The sequence below is a fragment of the Austrofundulus limnaeus genome, unplaced genomic scaffold (genome assembly GCF_001266775.1).
Source record: "Austrofundulus limnaeus strain Quisiro unplaced genomic scaffold, Austrofundulus_limnaeus-1.0 Scaffold126, whole genome shotgun sequence".
Taxonomy (NCBI): domain Eukaryota; kingdom Metazoa; phylum Chordata; class Actinopteri; order Cyprinodontiformes; family Rivulidae; genus Austrofundulus; species Austrofundulus limnaeus.
Genome location: NW_013952528.1, coordinates 539254 through 564108, shown reverse-complemented (window position 1 = coordinate 564108; position 24855 = coordinate 539254). Strand labels below are relative to the sequence as shown.

The 24855-nt window shown below is 38.4% G+C and overlaps 1 protein-coding gene across 1 annotated transcript in view; it reads left to right on the top strand.

The window, feature by feature from the left end:
- Positions 1–24855, top strand: part of drosha (drosha ribonuclease III) — a gene marked incomplete in the record, with an annotated part of 133569 nt that overhangs the window by 81565 nt on the left and 27149 nt on the right. Inside the window, 2 exon segments of the mRNA XM_014015259.1 lie at positions 10864–10908; positions 16309–16466. Coding sequence (XP_013870713.1) covers positions 10864–10908; positions 16309–16466 — 203 coding nt within the window.

The window sequence follows — 24855 nt, the reverse complement described above, 5'->3', positions numbered from 1 at the left end:
TTCTTCATTTAAAAACCTTTATCAGTGGGTAGACTAAAGATTTTCAAATTGCATTGAATTTTTTTGTTCGATCACAAGCACTGGAGAATTATAGGACCAGTGAAGAAGACCACATTCAACTTCAAAGATCACCGCCTTCTAAACAAATTATTGTTAAAAGCAGCAACCTTTTTTTTTGGATCAGAGCAAGTTGGGGGCACCGATTGCTCAACTGTTGACCCGAATCAGACAATTTTCAGCTTGACTTGTGATGTGCCAATCCAATACTCAAACATTGTTTTCATTTTTGTCCAGTTCCTGGACACAACATAGTTAACAGCCATTGTTTGCTACCAGTAGTACCTCTATGGTTTGCAAGGAAAAAATTCTCAAAGCTATGAATTTATATTGTCTGAAATGTGTTAAAAATCAACTGTAAAAGAATCCATCCTTCTTTGTCAAACAGGGCTGAAAGACCACTACATGAATTCATTTTAAACGTCTCTATACCTATGTTTGTTTATTTTGTACTTGTTTTCTCAACTAAGCTATGTCTGTATAACTACGTGAATGTATGCACTCTTTCATAAAATAGTACATCGAAATGGCCACATACACCAGTCTGGCTTTATGCTGCCTCTGGTCATTCAAAAAGCATATTTTGGAGTTGGCCACGTTCTGCACAGACCAGAGATTTCAGAAATGAAGCAAATATTGCAGAACCAAAATAGATGTGGAGCACAATGAATTAACTGTGCGATGGACGTCTTCCTTGTATTATTTTCAAAGCCTAATGAGGTCAAACAGTTTTTTTTACACTAAATATGACATTGCTATGCATCATTAGCGATCTTCTCTTGGTAATAACTCTGTTATTTAAACCTGAGACCAGGTGGCCACACAAACCATATGTCATCACATTAAATGATCTGTAGCACTGGCTTACCTTTTCACGTTTACTTTTTCGGCTCTGTTACTAGCTTGTTTTGTGGCACAAATGTGCATCAAATGTGGGTTGTCTTCGACTCCCCTCACCACCTCAGTTCATTTAGAGACCTGCCGAGGAGACCAGAAGTCCTAAAAGTCACGGCTTGAGGTAACTTGTGAAAGAGCCTTATATTGTGCCTTACACTTGAAACTAAAAATTATATTGATAATACAAATTGTTCAAACTCCTATTTCTTTGTTTAAACAAAACATTTATAGATGACAACAGTTGCTCCCCAATCACTCGTCTTCCTGTGTTGTTGTTTTAGAAGCTGTTGATCCTGGAAATTAGGATCCTGAATCTGAAATGTTTCATTCCTCGCTCTCCAACATAATAAAGTGTGTTTTCAAAAATAATGTGCACAGTCTTACAAAACCAAAAGCATGGATTTACAAAACTGCGAGCACAGATTTCCTCTGAGCTCTTTTTCTATTTTTTCAGCTGGCACGAGCCGAGCTCTGCAGGTTCCTACCATTTGCCTCATTGTAGTTTAATGCACATGATGCGTGTATTTYTTTTTTTTTTTTTTTTTTTTTTTTTTCCTCCTTTTTTTGCCACAGAGCTGGAGCTGAAAACACTCTAAATGAGATTTTCTTATTCCGGTCTGTGGAGGACGTTACGGTCTCTTTTATTCACTCAAACCCACACACTGTATGTTTTGGCATTGCACTACACATTACACGACACTGAGGTCCTGCCAGGTTTTGAGTCTGAAAATCTCCTAAATCTAGCTGTATTCTTTGAGCCTTTTGACTTTGTGCACAAAGACATCAAAATTATAGAGCAAAACAAAGATCCAGATGAAACCCCAGCATGTTTTGGGGAAAAAAATAAATAAAACGGAGGCGTAGAGCATTGTGCTTTACAATTTTTGAGCGCGACACCTGCTATTGTTTGCATGTGTTTGTGGATGAAGTCAGCGGGCATGAATAATTGATGAATGAATCAGTATTTGCATTTATCTTGGCCAAGAATGTTATGAATCAATTAAATGACTTGCAGCTTGTCTAGTGGTGTCTAATTGGCTAGTGAGGTTGTTTGTTTGTGATTCACTTTGTGACTCCCACATGATATTCTTCAGTCGGCAGGAATCTATCAAACACATTTGAACAAAATCAATAAGATTCGAGACATCAAAAGGCTTCAGCAGGGAATCTGTAAAACAAACTGCAAAACACCAAAACAAAAGAAAGTTACTAATAGTCCTAAACAGGACACGGTTCAAGATCAATATGAAGTTTTATACTATAGCATTTATTTTTTTGTGTTTGTCATGACATTTGGCCTTTTTATGCTTGACCAAATTTAGTACCGACTGGCTGAGTTGCCATCTAATGTGTTGGAGAGCTGCTGATGCATAAAAAGCTKCAACACCTTTGCTTCTCTTTTACCTTCATCCTGTGGCCGTAAAAGTTGACAAAAAAAAGCTTTTGGACTGTTGTGACCTGGAGCTCTGCGTTTGTATGAAGATAGATTCCCTTGGAAATAATTTTTCAGGGCTGCCTTTCTGACATTGATAAAAATGCTACTAAATTTATTTTAAGGAAGAAAAAAACATTCAAAGAATAAAAAAGTAGGTAGAGATGGAGCAAAAAAAAAAAACAGCAGTCAATATGTGGACAGAGAGAAACATGCATGCAGAAATAAGCATTTTTTTTAATTTAGCAAGTGAAGTCTCGACAGTTTTGCCACAGAAGGAGCTGTTCATGGTGGGAAATCAGTGTGACATTTGTTTTATCACCAAGGGAGGCAGCAGTTGAGAAGAGTTCTCTGCCTGCTTATGAGCAAACTTCCAGATGGACCAGCCGCTCCTTTTATGGCGACAAAAACAACACGAGTAAGACAATGAGTTTGCCACCACACAAAGAATTCAGATTGTGGTCGGGGTTTAGAAAAAAWTTTTTTTCTACTTTCTGTGCAGTTTATAGGGGTTATCTGAACTGAAACTGTAATGTTGAACTCAAAGGAAAAAATAAAATAAAATAGAGAAAATTGATTTCAATGTCATTTACGATATTCAGGCCTTTTAGCTATAAAGATACACCTTAGCTTGTGGCCGAAACATCAATTTTCTTGTGTTTTTGTTGATTTTTTTCCTGTCTTCAGTCAGTAAATGCACCAATGCTAAATGCTAATAAACAAGTTACATGTTTAGGTCTAGTCTACTTTTTGAAATCTATAAACTGCAACCAGGAGGCAGATGTACATAGAAATTTAATAGTTTTGTCATAATTATTAAAATGTTAACAAGCGCAGATTTCTTATTTTCTTCCAAATGTTACATTTGCTTTGATTCACTTTATTTTATATTGCAGGTTTGTTGTAAAAAAAATAATGGTCCCGTGATATAATGCACTTTATGTTAAGCCTGAAGAAAATTTTTTACAGTGAGAGAAAAAAAAAAAACTCTGCAACCTGGTGCTGTTTTTGATGTAAATGCCTTTTTTTGAAACCCTGTATGAGAAATTGTACAGTCACATTTTCAATTCAACCAGACATGAAAAAAAAATACCTTTATGTCGTTAATTATAGTTCTTGAAGAAAAATCAGAATCAGCAGGTCAGAGAATTACAAAAATCAAGGATTGGAGTTGGCCTAGAAAACTAATTGCTGCTTCCCAGAGTATAACATAAACGGTAAATGGACTGTACTTATATAGCACCTTTCTAGGCAACCAACACACTCAAAAGTGCTGCACAACACAGTCTGTGCCCTCATTTACCCATCCACACACACATTCATACAGCACTCTGCTGCATCTCTACAAGCTAATTTGAATAAACCATTCTATAGAGTCTAATTAATACTTTAAATCACTTTCATGTACTGATATAACATGACTGCATGCTGGTGGAATCGAACCCCCAAATCTCTTGTTGGAGGACTCCTCAACGTATTGTACTGTAAATAGCTCACTCACAAGTTTCAGCACAGTGACAACTCTCTCTTTTGCATCTTTGAAAAATGTCCTCAGGCCCCAACTAAAGCATAATTTTATAGAAAGATAAAGTCCAAACATGTTTGAGAAAATAATATACTAAAACAAAATTATCTTGGGTTCTAATGAGGACCTTTTCTTTTTTAGTTACTAAAAATCAGTGTTTTGTAACCAAATCACAAGAATGTCTATGTTTAAAATACTTATAAAACTTGCAATTTTCAACATGCACACACCACCTGAGATTATAAAAATATATATGATCAGGTAAGCTGCAGGAGAAGGTAAAATGTATACTGCCTTGCAAGCAACAACTGGTGAGTCACACTTGTTTGCATGTGACTGAAATCCCTAAGAGAAGTTTTGATTTTCAAGCTTCGAAATTTTCCGACATTCAGACCGAGGATTGAAATAGGACGGCTTGTCACCCCCCTGCTGAATCCTCCTGATGGCTGCTCTGTTATACAAAGCTGAGAGGAGACAGATGGACAAAGACCAGAAAGCCAAACACCAGCCGTGTGGAATGATGGGTACGGGGGTGGGGAATTGTGCGGCAGGCCAGAGACGGACAGACAGAGTGTGAGATCTGCACAACCACTCAGATCCTTTTGTACTTTTAGTTGAACTTAACTGACTGTCTCTTTACACAGCACATTACTAAACTAATGAGTCGTGGTGCAAAACTGAAGCACTTCACATTTTCTTCTAGAACACATTTTTTTTATTTTGTTTTTATTTTTTGTGCTGCTCCAGTGATTGCTTTTTCTCTATTTATCTTTTTTTTTTCTTATTTCACTTTTTTTCTCTTTTTTAACCGTTTCAGAAGGGCATGATGCCCAGATATGTATTGTTGTAGACTTGTTGAAATTAAGATCACTTAGTTCCTTCACCTGTTCTTTACATGAGAAATGTGTCTTGATACCTGCACACTTGATTTATAATAACATAAGCTGGTCAAGTCTAGGCTGTAAACTTCCATCCATCCATCCATCCATCCATCCATCCATCCCCACTTCTTTCTTTCAGGGTCACAGGGGTCACTGGAGCCCATAACCAGTGGCCACTGTGTGAGGGGCGGGTTACACACTGGACAGGTCACAAGTCCATCACAGGGCCACACATAGAGACAAACGAGACACACAACTATTCACTCTCTCACTCACACGTAGGGACAATTTAGAGTAGACACTTAGCCTAACATACATGTTTTTGGTCTGTGGGAGGAAAGTGGAGTACCCGGAGAAATAGTAGGTAGATATCGAGAGAGAACATGCAAACTCTACCCAGAAAAGTCCCCGACTGGGATTAGATCTGGCAAMTTTCTTGCTAAGATTCTTGCTACCAACTGAGCCACGTTTCATTTACTTTATTCAGTTGACAGCTGTGTATTTTGTGGAGGCTTTCMATGTGGCTTAAGGGCAGTGTTCATATGAGTTTTGTGGGGTGCTTAGTAGTAGTCATTATTAATATTTTTCAGTGATTTTTGTTCAACCGTAACACAGAAATGGCTGCACTGATCAACGTAATTTGGCACAAATGTAGATGTGTCCGACTTACACTATGGCAGCGAACGGTTTACGATTGACCCCACATTTGAGTAGGGGGCTYCACCTTAGAAGGGGGTGTCTGGATATATAAAGATGCTTATTACTCAATAACTATTCAACATAGTAGTTTCAGATTTTTTTGTTTMGCTCTGATGAAYGGCTATCCATCAGGCCCACTAATGAGCCCCAGCACCAGCCCTGGACTCCCACCCAAAASAAGAAATCTGGTCTGGTGAGTTCTGAGTTCTGGTGCATTGATGTTTTGCGTACGTGCGGGGGTCATATATGCTACTGCTATGTGGTATCTAGTTTTACCTCCAGTACACAGAAGTCAGCACAATCTAAATTTGGAGAATCAGAGATCAGTTCTCATGGGGGAGTCGAGCCAACCACAACTCAGAGCAGGACCCATTTTGGAACAATTTTCCATAATCTACAACATCCTAAAAGCTTATCTTTGTAGAATTTGGTGCACACATTAAGTCGATTTATGCCTTGTCATTTTTGTACTTTCTCAACTAAAAAAGGTCTGTGTTGTATGAACGGTGACTMCTCTGTGTATCCTGCTGGTCATTTAGCTTTTATATTGCTGAGCTAATCCGAAAAACAACAACTGCAGACAATCAAATCAGTGTCTACGACAGTTCACTATTTTTCAGGGTAGATACACGAATACCTCAGCCTGAATGCACAGAATAGGAACTTTTAGTTAGGTTTTTTTTTTTGTTTGTTTGTTTCTCCTAATTCCTCTACTTTTCTCTAACTGGCGTGGCATTCAAAACTATTTCTGTCCCCGTGTTTTTCTYTCACCACATCACCTTTACTGGTACTGGTTCCTAAACAGCAGGGCTTTTGCCTCAGATGGAATCTAGCTTCATTGCACAYAGAAGCCTGGAGGAGACAATAGATGCTAATTTGCTAATGACATTACTGTGGAGGTTATTAAAGCGCCAGCAGAGAGGCAGGAGGCACCTTCTTCAGGGAAAGCTGCTCAATTGCTTCCAACCTGGACTCAACAGCAGTGCAATATTGTAGAGAAGAGATGTTAATGCCAYGGTTCTGTCCTAAGGGAAGTGCCTCTTTTAGGAGCAATCACAATAATGATCTCTCTAGTTGCCCATGGGCTAATCTGTTGGATTTTATTAACACCACCACACAGACATACATGCTCAAAACACCAACAAAGGTTGCTGTGACAACTATGACGGTCACCATGGTGCTGAGATAATGACTTTTGGTGATATGGCACTGCAGCCTTCTTCTTACCTTTGTCACTTCWGGGTGCAACAAATAAAAGAGTTTCCACGCAGAGACGGCAACGAGTTTGGACATTTCAGCCATAGTATTTCTTAATAAAACTGAATGGATAAGTAAACTGAATACTCTTTATTCATCTGTTCAGTCTGCTACCTTGAACCCTTTAGACACCCCAATATTCAGTTTGTATGCTTTGCCCTGTAACAGCTGTGGCTAATAATTTTATTTTACAAATGGAAACATATATTCAGCCTTTTTCCTCTTTGTCCTTGGTCGCTAATAACTTAGAGAATGGTTAAATTGGCTCATTCACAAACAGTTTTCCATTTTCCGTTCAATTACTGAAAGATGCTCCCTCCAGTTCATCTATATACTTACACTCTTTCACCAATGAATCAACATAAGTTTTGCCTCAAATTTGGTACATCTCTTCATCTGTTCGCTGATAGAAGGCTCTTTCTTCTGCTTTTATGTTGATATTGATCAGCAGTGCCATCTTCTATCGATCCTTCCACTACAATACCACGTTTGATGGATTGATTGGCAGCCTGCAGCAAGAGACCAWTTTGTCAGGGAGCATTGGACCTTGTCAAAGAAGACCAATATGCCCCAATCATGGATGGCCTACATTCCCAGGGGTTGTTTGGTAGCGAGGGTATAAGCGCTGTAGACTATTCACGGTTGGCTTGTGAGGCCATGGCATGTGCAAAAGCGAGTTTGTGTCTTGATTCCCTCGTGAATAGAGCAAGTCTGATGAAAGCCCACTTTAAAACTTAGATCACAGGTGATTTTGCCAAGCTGCCTTTCAATTTGCTTTTAATTTGAGTTTTTATTCTAGGTAGGCAGTCGACTATCAAATAAACATATTTGCCTTGTTTTTCCCCCCTCTCTTTTGTACCACCAGTTATATCTTCCAAATGGCTGTGATTCAGCTGCTGCACATGATGATTTGTGCCCCCAGTAATTATACCTTCCTTGTGCTGTGAGAGAGAAAGAGAATGGGGGGGAACTGTTGTTATTCTTAAATCTCCACTCGATGCTGGCTTAATCATCGACTGCCTTGTCTTTGGATTGGCTGTAATTGAAACATTARCTGTTCAGGTCTATATACAGCATGTGGGTGGCTCGTTTGCACCCTATGGCTGAATTTTTAATCATAAACCTTGATCACAATCTGATGCTGCTTCTACATAATGCACTCCTTTTTTTCTTGCTTTGTAATCCTTTTATGTCGCCTTATCTTGACCTTTTTTATCGTCCACCTGTRTTTGTGCTGGTCATTTGAGATACATTACTCTCATGAGTATTGGAAAGTCAATTGCAGCATTGCTGTGATAACATGGGATCCATTAGCCACTACTATTGACTGTCTTTAAGTGATCTCCACAGCCAGCAACTCCTGTACTCACTAGCAATGCCGTCTACTTTTCAACTCCAGTCCCATGCTTTAGCTACAAGCAACCAAAAGGAAGCATTYACTCAAATGTATTGACCACTTTCATGAATATTTCATTGGCTGCTCAAGGCAATAGGCTGCCAACTTGGTGGGTTGAGAAAACGAGGCTTGCATTTGATGCTGCTGACCACCCGTTCCTCAATGGGATAACACTGCATTTTAAAGGTTTATTTGCTTGARCCCTTTAAACACCTGGGTGATACTGTACTTTAGGGGTCCTATCYACTTCTCCATACTACTGACTCACCCAACATTAGACGATATGCCTGAAGCCTTTTTTGGGTCTGTTGTCCTTGGCAACAACTTGAGAGCTTACTTTTCCTTTTTCCTCTCTGCTACTATATGCKTCTCAGACTCTTTCTCTCTACTGTTTAATCTATGCAATTACCTCGGAGCAGAGGGTTGAGCAAACTTGTTGATTTTTTTTTTTCACAGGCAAAAGTTCATCTTTGTCGATGTTTATCTCAAGAGACAACACACCTCCCAAAGCTACATTCCACCAGTCCTTCGTCAGCAACTCCCCCATGTTTTACGCTTAAATACACATCACAGCCTTCCCTTTCACCAACTCCACTGTCAATATAAAGACCTGACAGTCTGAACATCAGTTTCTGACTCATCTGTTGTTAATTCACTGACCCACTCCAGTCTTGTTGAAGAGAATTTAAAATGCACGCACAAAGAAATCTTTTGTCCTCAGAATAATAATGGCACATCACTCCAGTATTAAATACTTTTTTTTTCTTATTGCCAAATCAGAATTTAAAAGTTTATTGCTAAATAGACCATAAAKGGACAAAGTAAAGCTTGTGCAGCTTTTGTCAGAATCACAGGATTCATACTTATTCTTTATGTTGAACAACAGGCCTCTTCTTTTAGTTTGTGTTGTGTTCATGTTGCAGTAACATCAGAAAAGTTAGTGTTGTAAGTGGCTATAAGTTGTACGAATTAGTGAGACATTCCGTTCTTTTAACCAGAAAACAAAAAGACCCAGAATGGCCTGTCACTACTACTGAATGAATGGTGTAGTAAGTTCCTCAGATTGTCTCTGCAGGAACCCTGCAGCCCAAGAAATAAAACTTGACTCCCTAAAGTGAKTACTAGTAGTAACAAGGCTTCTGACACATTCTAGGTTTCCCGACCAACCGCTCTCACATCACCTAACAAACTTGCCTCTCAGTCCTCTTTATGGATAGTTTTTTTTTCCTATACGGGTCACTCCACTGCTTAAATTAGACTCTAGTCTGGGATCAGCTACCCACTGAATGTGTSTATGCATGTCACTGACTGCCTCCATCCAAAAATGTGAGGTCCCGGCATTCTGCTGCGAGAGCTTGACAAGAGTTAATGTCAAGCCGTGTGATGTGCAGTTTGTCTGTTACCCACAGTTCAGGCTTGATCCTCAAATCGTAAACTCTAGTGCAGTGTGACTCTCTCACACTAGATTTTTCCCTTGAATAATATCTACAAAACCAACTGTGTGTTCTTAAGCTATGTTAAGTGCATGTTAGTGTTGGCAATACACAGCAAATTGTCATGCGCATTGGTGAACCAAACCTTCTTGATGGTGTCACTTCTCAGGCTATATAGCCTCAACAAAAATGGCAGTATCTCCTGAAAATTTTATAGTAACAATAAAAATGCATGTATAGAAATAAAATATTACAAGAAGCARATTTATTGTTACAAACAGATGAGACATTTACCATCTTTCATTTTGTATGACCTACTGTGAATGATGACTGAATAAACACCTGGATATAACTAGAGGCAGGTACAGAAGTCAAGAATTGAAACCACAAAAGATGAAAGCCCCAAGTAGGCTGGCTGCAGAACAATTTCACGCCTGGCTTTTCCACATAATAATAATAATAATAATAATAATAATAATAATAATAATAATAATAATAATAATAATAATAATAATAATAATAATAATAATAATAATAATAATAATAATAAATTACACTTCAGATAATACTTTTTTTGGTGCCAATTTTTTGTTGATGTATGTAGCTGTTACCTTGCTGCTGTATGTTCAAATATTCACATTACACTGTCATTGACAATGTGACAGCCAAGATAGTGAGCTAGGAGGATGAGTAGGTAAGACTTTCTATCAAGAGTTCAACCCACAAGGCCCTGCTGCACAGACTCCTGTCTCCAAAAATCCAACACGACAGTTCTCAAAAATCAACTTTTTCCCCTTCGGTTCTGAACAAGAGAAGGCATAGAGGCTTCCTCCACCATTTTTTTTTTACATTTTAATATTAATGTCTGTGAGTATAAATCTGTTGCTACATGGACATTGCAGTAAAAACCTTTAGACTGTTACATCACAGATCAAACATATGTATTAAAGTAATCTAGGTTATGTTTTCCATGGAAATCTGTGGTAAAAGTACATTACTGTGTAATAAATGTGATTTAATATTTATTTAGCTAATGTCACCAAAAATCTTAAATAATGTTAAAGTTGGATTAAAATAACCAATGGCTCAAACTTTTTTTAACAAATTAACAAATTTATAACTAAATCTGATTAATTTAGTCTGTTTGTTTCATTGAAAAGAATGTGACTTCTAACTGCTGACGGTGTGTTTTCAGTGTTTGTTGTCATGTTATTTATAACTCTTGACCTTAGATGACCCTCTTGCCAATGTTTTTATTTTCCCCCTGTTTGTTTCTGTCTTCACAGGAGCTGCAGGAAGTCTGGCTCAACTACCCACCACACCCCCTGCAGGTTGGTTGACATGTCTTTTGTTACTGATGTTTATTTTGTCTGGGTTGCCTCTCATTAAAAACTCTCCTCATCCACCAGGACACAGAGTTATTTTTCCGTCTTTGAAGCTTTCTGGCCTGACTGTGTGTTAGTTTGTTGTGAGTTGTGTGTTGCTAACAGAGGTGGGAAAAGCTGTCTGTTATTTTTTTCTGCTGAGGCTGACTTACTTTTTTGTAACTGTCACAAGCCTTATTGTGCTGCTCTCCACTTTGGTCAAGACCCTAATCCGCTTTTTGATTTACTCCCCCACTCCATTTCTTCAGCAGCGTTTTGCTCTTCTTTTTTTTTTTTTTTTCTCCAACGTCTTTTCTTTTTATCCACTCTTTGTGTCTTCACTTTCTTGCCTGCTCTTTGGGTTCCATGATCTACCCAGAAACACTGAACATGTCAACAGTGTTTGTTTGAAATTTGGATTTGGTAGAAGAGATCAAAGATGCCATAACAGGATTATGGTCCCAAATCACATGGGTGGTCTCCAGGGACCGCCAGGCATTTTTTTTTTCTCTGATGTGTTTCTGGAGAGGAAAGTGTTTCTTTGTTTCAGTTTTTTTGCATCTTAATGCATATGCACGAGTGTTGCAGCATTTTTTTTTCATTTGTATGTTTTTCCTTGTCTGGACTAAAAAAGCACTCTGTTTGTGTACATTTGTGTGYTCATCTATGCCGCCTTATCCCTCTATTTGTCATCCCCAAATGTTGAAGATCCACAGAGAGCTGAGGTGTTTTTGTTGAGTTTGTAAGAGCTCAGGATAAACTGRCTGTTTTCCTGGTGTGTTCCACTGCTGAGGCCGGCACGGGCCTCAGTGGTGGGTACATGAACAGAGTGGAGGCCTGGGGTCTGCACCACAATCTGCAGCAGACTCTGGTAGGAGTTCTACCTCCGTTARCYYCATCTGAGCTGCAGGTTCATTATCAAMCACCACAGTTTTCTCTWGGGRTTCCCTGTCGGTGGGCTGTTAAACTKTACCAGCCTCGCTTGATAACATCCTAATGTTTTGGCATGGGATGATATATGATGTCATTTACAGTACTGTGCAAAAGTCTTAAGCCTACTTTTTCCCAGCAGTCAGGACTTAACTTTTAAARTTTACTGAAGGTCTTGGAAAGCTTTGCCTTTGGCWACTTTTGCCTCTTATTTAGTTCTTCTACCTGGCTAAGACAGCTTATTGCAGAGCTTTTGTATAAAAAATGAGAAAACTAAATAGGTCTAGGACTAAAGAAGTGTTAAAACTAAATAAGAAAAATAATCTACAGCAGATGATCAAGAAAATTGTGTTTTTTTGGAAATAGGAAAAAWAATCTATGAAAGACCTGGCCTAAAACTGAGGTTCGAGCCCCTACTGTGGGTCGTAAAATACTACATTTAGGCRTCTTGAAATGCTTTATAAAGATATAGTGAACTGCATAAATGTTTGTCTATACTATATTTAGCCTTAGTGGTTACAAATAAATATCCATATAATTAAAACAATTAAAAATATAATTTTTAAATGGTTACATATCAAATAGTTGTATAATAGTTGCTGTCAAGTGCCAAGTCCCAGCAAAGTCTCAGTGCTCTGTACAAAGAACAGTCAATCTAAGAAAGCCAGCAGATTGCATTGTATCTTAACTTCATCACAGTCTCCCATCCTGAGCAGCACATTGGTTACAGTGGAAAGGGAAAACTTTTAACAGGAAGAAACCTCCAGCAGAACCAGGCTCAGGACAGGTGGCCATCTGCCTCGACCCGRTGGGTTTAAGGGACAGGAAARAGATGCAAACACAGACTGGTCCAGGTGTATTTTCCTCTGAAAGAGTGACAAAGAAAACACGTTATTGATATAAATAATTACGACACATAAAGGAGAGTGAGTAAGGACAGCAGTAGAGTGAATGAATGTTTTCCAGCAGTCTAAGTCTAAAGCAGCAGAACTAATGATTAACTAAGGAATAACTCATAGAACCTAAGCCTAATTATATGATTTATCAAAAAGGAAAGTTAAGTCTAGTCTTAAAAGTAGACAGAGTGTCAGCCTCATGGATAGAAATCGGAAGTTGGTTCCAGAAGAACCAACCTGATAACTGAAAGCTCTGCTTCCAGTTCTATGTTTAGAAGCTCTAGGAACCACAAGTAAACCTGCAGTCTGAGAGCGAAGTGCTCTGTTAGAAAAATATAATACAATAAGATCTTTAATATAAGATATAGCTTGGTTGTTGAAAGAACTTGTATGTTAGAAATAAGATTTTAAATTCTATTCTGAGGAAGCCAACTCTAGCAGCAGCATTTTGGATCAGCTGAAGAATTTTGAAAGAGTTTTTAGACACCCAAATTATAAAGAATTACAATAGTCTAGCCTAGACGTAATAAATGCATGTATCACTTTTTCGGCATCGTTTTTGGACAAGATGTTTCTACACTGCAAAAAATGTCCATCTTACCAAGTTTTAAAATCTTATATCCAGCCAAAAAGTCTTTTTGATCTCGTTTTGAGACTGATTTACTAAACAGGAACTGATTGTGTAAGAATAATAACCTTATTTTCAGAATGTGTAAGATTATTTGTCTTGTTTGCCTGAGAAATTGACTCAAATTGGTAAGTAAAAAATGCCAATGGAGTAAGAAAATTTTACTTGGTAAGATTCTTGAAATGAGAAAAATTTAGTCAAATCAAGTATTTCAGGAATCTTACCAAGTACAATTTTCTTACTCCATTGGCAGAAGTTTTTGACTTAAATTGAGTCCGATTTTCAGGCTAACAAGACAAATAATCTTACATATTCTGAAAACTAGATTATTATTCTTACACAATCAGTTCTTGTTTAGTAAATCAGTCTAAAAACAAGATCAAAAAGACTTTTTGGCTGGATATAAGATTTTAAAACTTGGTTGGGTGGACATTATTTGCAGTGTAATTTTAGTGATATTACACCGGTGGAAGAATGTTCCATACAATTTCATATCAATTTAGTTCCTTGCCGAGTTGCTATGTGGATTGGTATGCAATTTTGGTTCATACCTTGACTTGAAGTGTTTTTATGTTGGAATGATTCAGCGGTCAGAACTAGGCAGCCTAACAAACAATAAAAAACAACAACATTTATTTTAAAATAATCAGAAACTGGGTAAAAAAGCTACCAAAATCTAAAGAACAACTTTGAAAGACATTTCAAAAATATCAAAAATTGATTGATGAAGACCACTTTAAAAAAGATTAGGAGAAAGTAATGCAATTTGGAAGCAAAAGAAAAAGAAACAGTGGAGACTTTTGCAAATCCGTCGAAGGCCCTCAAGAGTTTGAACACTAAGCCCAAAATTATTGCTGAAAGGAAACAAGGTGTAACCTAATTCCCTTCCCCACCAACAAGAGGAAGATGAAGTAAAAAAAAGGAGCTACCCTAATGAGGTTTGAGCTAACGGCAATGGCAGCTCGCCATGATATGTGTAATTATGCGTGCACAAATTTTTGGCATACATTAGTCTTGCCACCGACTTGCCCTACAGAGGGATGTGGAGTGCCTCGTGGTTTACAGGCTTCTCTTTCTGTTTTTCCTTGATTTTTTTTTCACCAGCACATCACCACCATCACCCTTCTCCCTCCAGCTCTCCAGGATAATTTAGCAGAATGCCGTTTACGTTGAGTGTGGATTACAAAATTTCTCCTTTAGTTTATCAGGGAGGTACACGAGTGTCAAGCTTGTTGGGCCTCAGCTCTGATTCTGCTTTCGGTCTGGACTGAGCTGAAAGTGATGCTTTGAAGACATTTCAAACATGTAATTTTTTTTTTTTCATGGCTTCTGTTGATTTTTTTCCCCCTCTCTCTTCACTTCGTTTGAATTTTTTTTTTTTTTTTCATGGCTTCTGTTGATTTTTTTCCCCCTCTCTCTTCACTTCGTTTGAAGCCTTGCTGCTGGCCATTCCTCCTGAAGGATCACTCGCTCCTGTGAGTGCTGAACTCGTCAGATGTTGTTAGTCATGATTCATGACATTTAAACGCCTTCCGTTAATTAAGAGAGGAAAGAAAAAGGCAGGAATGAAATATTTCTTATTACATACTGGAAGATGGAGCCATGACATTACCGGCAGCGCTCCAATTAAAATACTGAGTTTAAAAATACATCTCTGCACCGTGCGCTGACTTGACATGGGAGACTTTGAAAAATGTGTTTACCAGTCGTTGCTTCGTGGGAGCTCAGACAAAAGAAATGCTGGGAAAATAAAGGGAAGTGCCCATCTTCCCCTCCAGTAGCCTTGAGTTTGGTCATGTTTTCTGAGCACTGTACACCAAACAGCACCATAGAGCAGTCTTAACAAGGTCAGTCGAATGTGTTCCATTTCTYTTTGAATGTCCTTGTGAAATCACAAGTCTCAATGTTTGCATATTTTTTGTTGAAAAGGTGTCTTGGTCAAGCTAGTATTGGCACCACACGGAGACCAATTAGATGACTCCAGCAGCTTAATTAATGCACCCATAAGCATATCTCTTGATTTAACAAACWTGCACACACTTATTTTCTTAGCACAACACTTCCTTTTCTAATGAGCACAGTCCTGAGCAAATATTGTGGTTAAACTGAGCAGCCGAACCCATCTACCTTTGAACTCTCCGCCTTTCCTCCTGCTAATGTTTAAAGATTATACTGGTGTTTTATCAAATGTGAAAATGAAGAAAGAAAGAAACGTTCTTTTAAAACTCGCAGTGTTAGTCATCTCAGATGTGGTCTACTAATAAACAAGCAAAGAAAAACTTACAGTACTCCTGAGTCACCAGAGATATGAACCGTCTGCAGAAATGCCAGCTTTAGAACGAGGTAGAAAAGAAGCCRTTTGACTTAAAAGTTAATGACGGAGAGATTCCATCTGCTGCAGATCACTGTGAGTTTGTTTTACAGTCGGAGTAAAAATACACACTCTAAACAGGCCCTCGAGCGGAACAAACTGCAGAGATTTTCCTTTCTGAAACTTGTGCTGAACGACTTCACTGAGTGTTCTTGTTTTTCYTTTTTTAGCAATCTCACAAGTTTTAAGAGGAAACATTTGTTCATCAGGGCTCGGTGATGTATTTTGCCAAAATACTGCATCATCCAGTTTGCAAAGTTTGAATGAGAAGTGGAAAATCTCAAAAACACTTCAACTTGAAAATGGTGTTATAAGTTTGAAAAAGAACTTAAAATTATTGCATAGATTGTTAGTAGATGGCTGTGAGAAAACTCACAACGGCTCTATTTACCATAACCACTTGTTAATTTGCCTGATTTTGGTTCTGCCCCAGAACATTGACTATGACCAGATTCTGCTGACCTGACCCTCATCAATTGTCCAACATTGTGCTTCTAAACCTGCATTGTGTTTTTATTTTTTGGTTTTTTTTTTCCTTTTAGGTGCAAGAACCTCAGACAGACAGGCAGCTGATTGAAACGTCTCCGGTGCTTCAGAAGTTGACCAGCTTCGAGGAGTCGATCGGCGTTTTGTTCACACATGTGCGCCTGCTGGCCAGAGCGTTCACCTTGAGGACTGTAGGCTTCAACCATCTCACTCTGTGAGTACTGTTGCTGCAACTGTGTCACTAAATGAGTTGCAGCCAGAAGGATGCTGTGGTCGGTCTGCATTAAGGTTGGGAGGTCATATTGTAATACCATATAACAAGGTGCGACGATACAGTAGCTGTGTTTCCATTGCAAATGTGCGCAAAACTTTGTCGATATTCTGTTAATGTCGAAAAAAGCACAGTTTCACAATTGCAGTGTTTTATTTAAGTAAGAAATGCTATTAAAATCATGCATGAATCTGTTTGTTTTCGCAATAAGTCATTACAAACATGGCGGCAACGGATGTAAACACTTACATGAGATATATTCATATTGTTACWACGGCACTAGCGCTCATCATCAGCCATTAGAGGAGACGTTGGCGTCTTATCGAAGCTTTCGAGCGACAAGCCMCTTATACTTGGACTTGAACTAAATGTAGAAAATACTCGGTCTCCTGGTGAATCCAAACATGCTGCACCATCATCATCCTGCTACTTCCTGCAGTCTTTTTCGTCGTCGTCTTTTTTGCCAGTAGAAACATCTGGTTGTTGATCACATGACTTCTGTGATGCAAAAGAAGTTTTGCAGTTTTGCAAAATACACCAATTTCAAAATGGCCAAAAAACACCATWTCCTAACGCAACACCATTTTCACGAAAAACATATTTTTCTTTTCAAAATTGGCATGTTTCCATTAGGCAAATTCATTTTCACAACAATTCTAATTTGCACAATTTTATTGTCAATGGAAACATGACTAGTGTTGYAGATGTTTTGGACTAGTACAGTTGGGCAGCACAGTAGATCAGTGGTTAACACTGTTGCCTCATAGCAAGGTCTCAGGTTCAGTCCCCTATTTGAACCTGGGGTCTTTCCATGTGGAGTTTGCATGTTCTCCTCCTGTTCACATGGGTTTTCTACAGGTACTTCGGTTTCCTCTCCCAATCCAAAATACATCCATGTTAGGCTGCCTTCAGGCCCAGRCCTCCCTTGCAAAATATATCTTTGATCTCAATGGGATTTGCCTGGTTAAATTAAGGTAAATAAAAAAGTAAACTGATTATGAATAATTAAGTCACACATGATCAACATTCCCAAAGTGGGAGCAGGCTTTATTTGACAGCATCTTGCTTACAGCCCCAACAGAAAAGAAGCAAAGAAAGACATAATCYAAACACTTTACAGCAAGCACAGCATGGCTGGTTCAGATGAACAGGCAGAAGCAAACACCTGCCTGTTTAATTCAAATCAGCTGGGTGAAAAAGGAGGTGCGCAGTGCTGCCGTTCATGGGCAGCTGCAAAAAGGAGAGACCAAAAGGTGCATGATTGGCAAGCAGTTATATAATTTAAATAATGTGTTAAAAAGTACTGTGGTAAGTCATTAGTCAAATAGGCACACAGTCAGTGTGCCTATTTAATACCCGTCATATCATTCCTATTTTCTAATGATTTTATGTTAGATCCTCTCACTAACAAGGGTTTTTTTCTAATACTGGGAGAGTTGTTTGATTAAAAAAGGGACAATTTGACTTTTTTTAATACTGTAACAAATGTGACCCTCATACCAAGGCATGTACCGTTCTGTGATATACTGGTATTTAAAAAAAAGTGTTGGATCTCTAATCTAAGAAAATATAAAAAAGTACCTTAGATGCCATTAAAATGGCCTAAATTACAGATGAGAAGTCATTCTTGGCAGATGAGGTAAAGTAAAATTGGTAAACTGGATGCTGCCCAACTTTAGTCTGTTTCTGTTGTTCCCATCAAATGAGATSAAACCTGTTTTATACAAACAAAGTTGAACCTGTCGTGAATGCGGCAGCCTCCTCCTCCCTTTTAATCATTATGCTTACTTCTTGGAGCGTTTCACGAATATAAGAAAGAAAAAGACTCAAGTGGCTGCTAAGTCTTTATGTCTGTGAGGCCATAACCTCACTGCCCCATGGGAAATGCAGTTTTAAATCACAGAATTGTCCAGAGCTAAAGGGTTTTCTTTTCCTTCATTTCAGCCACATTTCTCATTAGTCAGATAAGTATGTTCTCTCACTGTCATGCTTCAGTCCACCCAGTGATTTTTTAGAGTCTTGCTTTAAATCATTCTTTTTGATGCAGATTTAATTAAGGCTAGATTCACTATACATATGATAACTCTGTGTGTTCTGTGTAGAGAGATACACATGTGGTTTCTGGTCTGTTTTTCTCTGTTAATTGCAGCATTTCACAGCAGTGTAACAGTGCTCACTTTTATTTTATTTTATTTTATTTTATTTTTCCCCACATCCTCACCATTCCTTCCTCTGTTATGACGTTTGTTCAATAGTCAGGAAAGTTGCAAACTTCTACAGGGGTAACTTAGAATTGATTGAGGAAAAAGTAGTAACAAAAATGCTGTTGTTGTACAGCTACTCTCTTTTAATAATAGTGATGCAGTTAAAAAAAAGATTGCAATTTTCATTAATCCAYGCTACAGCTAATGAGTCTTGTCTTCCCAGTTCGAAGTGTGTGTTTAATTCAGACCATGAGACAGTTATTTGCAATCGAAGCTTAACTCACTTCTGAGCTTTCCAACTCAACACAATAGTGAGTTTGACAGCTAAAGCAAATTAGCCCTGGCAGTGCACGTTTGATATCTTATTGGCAGGTTGCGCTCTGTAATTGCTTGCTTAGGTTTGCCACAAGGACACTGCTCGGTGTTCGAGTGTGTATCGAGCACGCACACACACACACAGTCCTGAGCTCGCTCTAATCCATCACTTAAATGTCAAACCTCTCCCCACTCGGGGTCAGTCAAGTTGATTAGAGGTCCAGAGGTTTGTCTCCTACTGAGCTTTACTTTTGAAGACTTTCCAACTCAAGGTTGAAACCAGTATTTTTCCAACTTGGCCACCATGAGGTGAAAGTTTAAACCAATGAATTTTATATTTTGCTGAATTTTATTGTTACTTTTCCTGGAGCGATAAAATAAAATTTGAGGGAATGAATTTTATATTTATAAGGTAATTTATGTTCATTAGCTCKTTAGTAGCCAAAGGCACGTTGACCTAAATACAGCCGACTGACTCGATAGCTGGAGCTGAGAAATGGCCGCCCACGAGGACCAAAGGTTAGACCAAAGTAGGCCACATTGTCATGATCGAGTGAAGAACGAGGTCAGATGATGGGAAAGAAAGTAAGACGATAAAGAAGGAGGCGAAGACAGGACGATGCTTGGCCTTTTGGCCTTTCACTTTGAGAAGAAATAAGAGGACAAACTGACCTAGATGATGAAGAAGCACGAGATGAGTCGTGGCCATGGAGGGAAACCAGCAGATGGCAGGAATGGAGCTCTACTTTTTGTTTGCAGAAGAAGACAAGACTTTCACTGCCAGTGAGAAAAGATCAATCGATCCTCCTGTGCAGCATTTGAATCATTCATTGATGCCATTTTATGTTATCAAAGAGATTCAGAATGTTGAAATGAATCATTAAATGAAAGTAAAGAAATGCTTCTTGGGTTGAAGCATGTCAATAATTTTATTGCACTTTTGCTGTTTGCTTCATAGAAACAAATCTCTGGGAGCTGTAGAGAGAATAAATATAAAGAAACCAATCTAATGGCATATTTCAGCACCACCTGAGAGATGAATTTACCAGAGTTTATCATTTAAAAGCTTGTTTATTATACAGTTTTATCAGCCTARCTCTTTTAAACTAGAGCAGCCACTATAAAGGCAATAGGTGTGATTCAAATTAGCCATAAAAATAACAAAGTCAAAGCAATATGTTTTCATCACTGTGTAACCAGCAGATTCAATAAATGCACTTGTTTAAAAACTCTTTCAAAGAGCACTTTGAGCCAAAAGTAGTTGCAGGTCACTTAGTTGAGCATTTGAGCAGTTCATATGTGTTCGTATGCAACTGGAACATCGTTTTTTCAAGAACCAAGAGGTAAATGGTTTTAAAATGAAAATGGAGCACACTTGTCTTTTGGAGCCGACAGCCTCTTGCCGCCTGCTCAGAAGTGCTGTTAAAGGTATTTTAGATCAAATTCAAAGGTGAATAAAGACCTCGGCTCCACACTTTACTTCAATTTCCCCCACCTTTCTGGAGCATTGTAGCTCTGCTGCTGGAGTGAATAACGGATGCCTCTTTTGTGCCGCCTCACACATTCGTCTTTGACCCGTTCTATCTCTTCTTTTTCTCCTCCATCTTTCCCCGTTATTCGTTTCCTTTCTCGCTGTCACCCCCGCTGTTTCCTCTCTGCCGCTGCCTCCYGTTAGAAGTGAAATTAGCCCACTCTACACCTTTTCGCTTCAACTCCGCTCAGCTTATTTCCTTCCTCATTTTTTTTCCGCTGTCAAGCTGTAGATTTTTGAAGAAATCAGGTGTTCAGATATACAGTCAAAAGGTGGGGGGATGATTTCTCTCGAGCCTCCTTCGTCCTAAATTCAGCCCTGCACGCTCTCATAAGCTGTGGCAGAGCCTTTTCTTTAAGAAGTCCTCTAATATTTTTATATGGTTATCAGGCAGTGTCCCTTCTTTCCCTGATGAATCTATGTCCTGCATGTCTAAGRCAGTAAAAAAATCAAGATGAATCTTATTTTTTGCCTCTTTTTAAGCTCATCTGAAGTTAAAAAATGAAAAGTAATTTACTTTTACTTACTTAAATCTTAAAAGATGATCTGAGTCAGCAGTTAACCCTTCCAGATAAAAAAACACAATTTTCTAGTGATTATTGAATAAACAAGTAATAATTTCGAATTGTCAGTTTCTCTGACCTTGTACAGACAATTTTTTTAAATGTTCAGGATTTATCATTCTTTCAAAGTTAGAGAAGTGTTTAATTGTTTAATAAAGTTTTCAACAGCTTGAACCATGTTCAACAAATGAAACATCTTTAACAACCACTTTGAACAATTTGCCCATTTAGATTTGAAAAAAAAACATAATTTTGATAGTTTTATATCGACAAGCTTTGCTTTGGCATAAATACTCCAAGAGTTGTTTTAAATTAAAAAGGAAAAGGTTAATGAGATATTTGATGTTTTCATTCTGTGCTCGTTTATTTTGCTTGTTTACAGTGTTTGTACATTTCAGCCGAAGATAGTTTGAGCTACAAGTTTGTATTGCCATTCAGTGGATCATTCTCTAAAAAGTTTGAGAACCAAAGAGATAATGTCACCTAAATGTGTTTGTAACTTTTTTGTAATAATGCTGTGGAATTGTCATTTTGAGTATTTATGAATGGAATGTRCTTACAAGTATGGAAAGAGTGACCTTCCTTTTTAATTAATTTATTTTAGTTGCTTGAATTAGATATTGAAGAGATTTTAAAAAAGTACTATTATTTGCTTTTTACTCCCTAGTTTGTTCTTTTTTTTTGTTCTTAAAGCATTTGAAGACCAAGTATCCATCAATATCACCATAGACTGGAAATTCATAATGCATTTCTCAGAAAAGGCAGAACAGGTTAAAGTTCTCCCTTTTTCTTTCTCTTTACACAGCAAGTGGTCTTCTATCAGTGAACAGTGGGCTTAACCAATTAATTAATCAAAAGAGAAATGATTGAAAACACTTTGATAATCAACTGACTGTCTAACATGCYTTGCAGATTAAAACTTGCTTGTGTTCGCTTAGTTTTCAATCAAAATCAGGCTTCAAGAGGTTTTTTTTTTCCCCCCGTCTGGAACAGACAGGCCAACATATATAACTTGTTTGCCCAGTGACAAAAATGGAGGAAAATTTGGCAGCAGTGGAGAAGTTGAATAATGTAGCTGCTTGTTAATGTTAACCAGAGCATCCGGTAAATTGGAAGACAAGGGGCTTGGGAGGCAATCAGAGCAAAGGCTCCACGGCAGCAGCTGTCTGACAAGACAGAAATGTTAAATATAGAGTTCTCCATAAAGGTTACTTTATGTATTTTTTCCAATTGTTTGAAAGAATAAACAAAATYTGTTTTGGTCTGATGTCTATTCTTTTAAACTAGTATTTTAAAGATACAGTTGTAGTTTTTGTATTTGTAAAATTTAGAGCTAACTGTAAGAAAAAGTTTACTCTTTCAATTAACAGGCTTTCCAATGATATACGATTTATTGTCAAGAAGCRTCGTTCCAACAAATAATCTGCCATACACATTTACTTACTTTTTTTGCTAAATTAAGCTAACAGTAGATATATTTAGTGGACTGGCATATTTGTCTTCAGAGTTTTCCTGAAAGAACAAATAGACTCTTAAAGTTATGCATTTGAGACAAATGAACAAAATGGATTAGYATCAAACTTTGCATCCTAAATAATCAGGTTTACAACAATAAAGGCTCCCACATACTCGGGCGTACTGTGTGTGGTCCATGAGCCGCGCGGACTCCACGTGTTGATGTTTGACAGTTCATACTCGAGTGTACTGATCRCCTGACGAATTCTTTAATTTCTCGCAATTTCAGTCATGATGTCAAGGACAAGGAGGAAGAGATAGTTTGTAGCCTGGTAAAAACCAGACCCTCGTGCGAAGCAAAGTGAAGGGCGAGGACTTGTGGCTATAGAGAARTGATACTTGCTGGAGGTGYGGCCTCTGTTGAAGTTTAAAATGATTGGTATGCCAGCTCCACTGTGAAGGAGGCTAAGCTAAGAAGCTAACCGGAAATAGTGTGTGCTGTAAACCACCCTACTGAGAGAAGTACGGAGCCAAACGAGACKACTCTAAATGAGAGCTGCAGGCTTTGTCAGACAATTTAATTTAATTTGGAAGCCTTATCAACACAGACTGGCTTCATCCACTTCCTCCACTGCCRTATGCTAAACCAACTAGMAGACACTGCGCAGAAAATCAACGTTGTTCAAAACTCCACCTTCTGTTTGCTGATTGGCCCAAGTAAAATAAACTACAAGCTGACACTGCGCAGAAAAYCAACATTCTGTTCTCTGATTGGCCCGGACAAAAATTCTACTGAAGAAATCCTTRTCTGAGAGAAATCCCAGACAGAGCAGTGAAGGGAAACTAGAACTGAGCAGAACTGTGTAGGAAGGCAAGGGCCAGGCTAGATAGTTTGCATTTTAGCTTTAAAACAACAAAAGGAGAGGAAAAAAAWGAAAATAACTACCTTACCCAGGATCTGAGCTATTTCCTCTCACGAATTTGTTGCTCCCTGAAAGTCATTATATTCCTTCATTGATGAATCAAAAAGTTGTCTAATCTTCTCCATGAGACACTCTTCAAACTTTGACTCCATCTCATCAACAAATGACACAGATTCTCAAATTTATCAGCTTGGTGTTGCATCCAAAACAGTACTCGTCAGGCAGTTTATTGTGCGACACCGCGGATGTAAAGAATTGATCTTTGCGCGGACCAGTCCGGCGGACGGCCTTTTCGAGTCCACATTGAGTCCTCCTCGAGTCCGCGCAGACCTCCGCGGAGTGAAGCATACCCGAGTATGTGGGGGGGCCTTTAGTCATGATTTTTGGAAAATGTRTCACTCAGAGCATGGTTGAGTGAATCGCTGATTGCTTGGTTGTAAACACTCTGAGTGGACCATTTTGTAGCTTTATGCACACATTGGCGTCATGGCTAGGGGTCAGGAGTTACGTGGCATAACCAAACCCACATCGCACGGCACACGGGACTGCATTTCTCCCATTTATCTGTTTAGTTGCAGATGTTATTTCCATAACAAAATACACTCACAACTGTGGGAAGAAAAATGCTTAAAAAACATGCTCCAAAAGCAGATCCATAACTCAAAGATGTGCAAGAAAGATCTCACCTCTGATCTTAAAGTAAAKTTTTAACATGAATCAGTTTAGTGCAAATAAACTGTCTCTGTGTAATGGAGTACATACCGGTTGAATTTGTTGAGCTGCAATGGTGTTTTCTGAACCAAATTTATACTCRTGAAAGTTTAGTCCACCGTAATAACTGCACCTTTTAAGATTTTGTGTTTGTTTTGTTTGGTGAAACAAAATCTGGGCAAAACTGTGGCCATTTTTTAAAATTACAAACATTAATTTAGTCCGCCAAAAAATTAATTAAATACATTCATCAAAAGTTAGAATAACTGATTGTTGCAGCCCTTTGGATGGAATTTTACTCGCAGATCTGTTTGATTAAAGAGATTAAATTCAGGAGTTCKTGAAAATTAGAGACTCCAAAAGCTGGTCATTAAACTTTGAGACTTTTTTCGCTCTTTGTCGCTGACGTCCTCTCTGTCTTCTACCTCCCCGTCATCAGCTTAAGACTCCTGCCAAGAGCTGGTAGCTATAGATGGATATGTGCTCTGCTGCTGAATATACCTCCCTGCCTGCACGTCACTCCCCCCGCAGCCAATGCTCCCTGCCAGTCTGGCCCGACTCCAGCCCACATCTGCATTGCTAATCTATAATTCTGTTTAATTAATGACCATTACAGCAGCAGCAGTTGCA